At 43.2% G+C, this 4,766-nt stretch overlaps 1 protein-coding gene across 1 annotated transcript; it reads left to right on the top strand.

The window, feature by feature from the left end:
• The first annotated feature begins 521 nt into the window (after positions 1-521).
• Positions 522-4,482, top strand: LOC121875686. Its single transcript, XM_042380309.1, has 5 exons — positions 522-630; positions 3,050-3,184; positions 3,294-3,464; positions 3,606-3,715; positions 3,920-4,482. Exons 2-5 carry the CDS (start codon positions 3,050-3,052, stop codon positions 4,095-4,097), a joined length of 594 nt encoding a protein of 197 aa, XP_042236243.1. The 5' UTR covers positions 522-630; the 3' UTR covers positions 4,098-4,482.
• Positions 4,483-4,766: the final 284 nt, after the last annotated feature.

Below are 4,766 nucleotides of genomic sequence, written 5' to 3'. Positions count from 1 at the left end.
ATATGGTTCCTCAAAAAACAAAAATAAAAAAAATATCTCAATCACATCCAACACCACGTATCGACCAGTTAACAACCTGACACACAACTCTTATCGTCCATCAACAACCTGGCAACTCACCTCTGGAGAGAAAACGGTACCTTGGCATGACTTGTGGGACTGCACAGAATACCCAGCAAATTTTTTCACATCGGGTCAGTGACGCACGCCTCTGCAGAAAGACTTGCCGTTTCCTTATTCAGAATATAAAGTAAATACATGGCAAACTCTCTTTAAACACATTTTCCCAGGACAATTTTATTTTGTCTGTATTTGGTTTTATTTGTTTAAAATCAAATTGGTATGACAACATTATAACTGCAAAAGCAGTCTCTCAAAATCTATATTATTATGGGTAGTAATTTATTGCAGGAGATATAATGCTACGTCAATGATAACTATCATGACTCATGATAGTTGTCTAGTGACAACCGGCATCGTGTAAATATCTTTTTCATTGAGTCAACAAACGGGAGGTAAGGGAGAAATTTTTGTGGACTTGGGGGTGGGGGGTTTTCTACAGTTCAGAGACATATAAGAACGATGGATCCCCTGCTGGGCTGAGTCTTACTTACAGTACCATCCTGGACGGTGAGAGAATGTTGCTCGTTTATTATTATAACTTGTATAGGATTTTTTGAATAATTATTATATTGCATTTTAAAGATATTTATTTTTTAACATGAGTACTTTTGCAACTCTGGGTTTCTTGCAAAGGTATTTACGGTAGATGCATGAATATTCAGTTATATGTAATCAGGCCTGTTCAAATTTTCAACCACCCCGTCCATACAGCTCTCTACGACAATTTGCAAATTGGGGTTGAAAAATCCAGTTTCGAATTTAAGTCAATTACCCTTTGAAGAAAAGTCGGCCTATGCAAGTAAACTTATTGGTCACTGTCAAAAAGATTCATACCCAGTAATTCATAACGTCCTCATATCTCTAGACTCATGTTCTGAATGTTGAGTGACCTAACACATACAATTGCGTAACACAAAATGCAACTAAAATTATAGTACTATATAAAATATACTAAAATAAGTATAGATATATCCTCAAGTGCACTGCCCCTATACTATAATTAAATTTAAAAAGAATTGTTGTCAAGGGTATAACATTATTTAGTGTACGTACTTGAAAACCTTATTTGTCAAGACAAATACATTTACAGTACACTACTACTACTACTACTACTACTTTGTTGTCACTCGGAATCGAGTATAACGGTCATCCAACTATGATACAATGATATGAGTTATTAGGGATGTCACCTTCATTGGTGAGTTTTGAGGTGACTAAAGTGGCCAATACGGGACCGGCAGAGTTGTTCAGAGATGCTGCACGTGTGGAGAGCTGCACCGAGTGCGGGAGCCGCGGGGTGGTGATAGCGTCTTTCCGGCGTTGGCGCTTGTTTGCCTCGGTTTGCAGTCGGGCTAACTCGAAAGTATTGACACCTTCTCGAGTGGTACTCCTTCAAGCGTTACGGTGTGAAGTAATCGTCTCCCAGGTGAGGGGGTCGATATGGCACTTTTCAAGTTTGTCTTAAGACTATCCTTATACCTTTTTCAGTTGCCTGCCGGCGTTACGTTTACTATTCGTAAGGTGACTGTAAAGTAGCTGCTTTGGCGGTCTACTGTCGTCCATGCGGGTAACACTGTCAGTCCAGCGGAGTTGTTCATAGATAATGGTAGCCTCGATGCTCCTGCAGTTGGTGTCAACGAGAATACTGGCATTTGTTCTCTTGTCTTCCCAGCGAACTCGGAGGATGGAATGCAGACTACGTTGGTGAAAGTTTGCTAGTGCCTTGAGGTGCCTCCTGTATGTGACCCATGTCTCGCTGCCATATAGCAGGGTGGGAGGACCACTGCTCGATATACGTGTAACTTTGCAGATAATTTCAGCCCCCTACAGCTGATGACACGGTTTCGGAGTTTGCCAAAGGCTTGAGATGCACATCTGATCCGATGCAGAATCTCTTCATCGGTGTCAGCGGTGGTGGACAAGTGGGAGCCGAGATACCGAAAGCGGGTAACATTAGAGAGAGTAGTACCGTTAAGCTGGATGGATGATGGAGGTGTGTCTGAACCAGGAGCAGGTTGAAAGAGAATCTGAGTCTTACATACATTCACCTCAAGGCTGAAGTGTGCATGCGCATCTGCGTAGGTGTTCAGGATCTGTAGGTTGCGTTCAGTGTGAGCAACAAGGGTGAGGTCGTCTGCATACTGAAGTTTAGTAATGGAAGCTGCCGACACCTTTGTTCTTGACTAGAGTCGTTGTATGTTGAAAAGACCCTTCATCTGGTACTCGATGTCCATCCCGCCGGTTAAATTGGCACTGGCACGAGTAAGGAAGGCAGCCAAGAAAATGGAAAAGAGAGTTGGTGCCAATACATACCCTTGTTTAACCCCCGTTTGAATGTAGAACATCTCAGACTGGGTGCCATTGTGCAGGGCACTGCCGTTCATGCCATCCTGCAGTTGCCTCACAATGGCAATGAATTTTGGGGGGCAGCCAAAATGGCTGAGGGTCCACCAGAGGGGTTCCCTGTTGACCGAGTCGAAGGCCTTGGTTAGGTCGATGAAAGCCATATACAGGTCACGACGCTGTTCTCTGCAGTTTTCCTGTATCTGGAGGGCAGCAAAGATCTTGTCAGTGGTGCTACATAGAGAATCTGGGAGGAAGTTTTCCGCCTCAGGAAGAAGTCTGTTTAGGAGGACTCGGGCAATAATCTTGCCAGCTACGGACAGGAACGAGATCCCACGGTAGTTTCCACAGTCTGACCGGTCTCCCTTGTTCTTATAATTATTGACGATAAAGGCGTCTTTAAGAGCTTGGGGGATTTCCTCCTTTTCCCATATATTCTCCAGGAGAGAGTGGAGGTCCTCCTGCTTTAGACACCTCGGCTGGGATTCCATCAGGCCCTGAGGCTTTGTTATTTTCATCTGTTTGATGGCACAACAACATAGAGGCTGCTGAATTGTATTGATAATTTTACCTTCGTCAACAGATGTGGACAATCTTAATGCTAGCAGTGATGGTGGTGTTGGTGGAGAACAGCATCGCTGAGCCATATCCTCGTCATCACCACCATCACCACCATCGTCACCCCTACCTCGCCGTGGGAACTCTCGCCTTCGCTGGGGTCAGTAGTATGCTAGTACCTGTTAAGAATAATTAATTATACCACACTTTAATGCCATTTGATAGATCAGTAAATTATATGGCGGCTTTATAATCTTTCGTGACTCCAGGGGTACATCGCTGGGCGCCGTCATCACAACGGAGGCGGATGTTATAACTGCGGCTGTGGTGGCTGTGGAGGCTCCTGTGGGTGGTGTGGAGGCAGCTACTACGGACGACGCCGCCGAAGGGACATTGAAGACTTTGTATCAGATCCCCAAATCATAGAGACCTACGCCAAGGTGAGGGTGTGACCTAGTGTCAGGTATACAAGCTTATTAAATGTGTTTTGTACCAGTCGTTCAAAGAGAAATATACAATAACTATGCTATTTTCATCCTAAGAAAAATACCTTTACTTTTGTCATCATTGTCACACTACAGATCGCGTCGCAGGACAAGGATCAGTGTGGGCTGCGGCTAGTCTGTGAATTGGCCCAGAAGGACCCAAGGAACCTGGTTGAGGACGAGATTCAAATTCTCCTTCCATACCGGTCAGTATATGTCTCGAGGCATTAAATCATACCCTTGTTCTGGATATTATATCGTTCATGGAGTGTTACTTCTACAGTATAATCAAATATTCAAAGTTTAATACATAATTGCTGTCTGCAATAGTGATACTCTGCATTCAACAATGGGAGAGGAAATACTTTGTTGATATTATTAATATAGGATTGAAAATATTTATGTTGCAGGGGTGCGGGTGAGAGTGACGACACCATCTATGGGGACTACGACGAAGCAGCGTGGCACGGCCAGGAGGGACACCCCTGCCCCACCAACTACCCGCTCTGTGCCTTCACTGCCCAGCAGGTTATGACCGAGTACCGCAAATATGCTACAACTTCCAACAATGCCCCTCACCAAACCTGAATGGAGTGTGCACGTAAATATTCGATTCAATCAGTTTACGTAGTCTCCGGCCTTGAGTTTCTGGTTTTGTGTAAAAGAAAAACATTATATGTTGGTAGTAGACTTTCTGATGTCTAAACCGTAGATTCGTTGTTTAATGGACTTCAGAAATTATTGAGAGATAGCCTGGAAACCCTCTTCAAGTACAAAATGAGAAAGACGCCCAGGTTGTGCGTGTTGGCAAAGAGCGTGAGTGTGGCATATTGATGAAGGCCTTGAGAAAGGAGACTGTGTAGTGACTTCATTATAGAAACGTCGATGATATTACTTTAGTATCATCAGCAGGGTGCTGTTAACTGTTTGGTTGTTAAGATTATTTTCCCTATAAATAATATCTAACATGTTATTTGCTTTTCTTAATATGAAGTTCCTTGTTCGTTAAATTATTATAATCTTCCTATATTTTAATGTGGTATGCATGAGGGTAAGAGGGGCAGATCAACCAGAATCATGTTTCGAGATCTGAGCGGTTTTGTTTCGCGCAATTTAGATAGTGTGTTTCTCTGTAACGCACCAAGCGAAATGAATGAAACTGGTTTCAAATAATAGGAAATTCAGTGTACTTTCAGACAACTGTATACATATTTTTTTGGCATCAGTTAGGTCTAAGTTGGTTAATTCACCCCTCCT

This window comes from Homarus americanus, unplaced genomic scaffold, assembly GCF_018991925.1.
Source record: "Homarus americanus isolate GMGI-L3 unplaced genomic scaffold, GMGI_Hamer_2.0 scaffold22250, whole genome shotgun sequence".
Classification (NCBI taxonomy): Eukaryota; Metazoa; Arthropoda; class Malacostraca; order Decapoda; family Nephropidae; genus Homarus; species Homarus americanus.
Note: the sequence above shows the minus strand (reverse complement) of the source record. Positions and strands in the feature narration are given on the sequence as shown.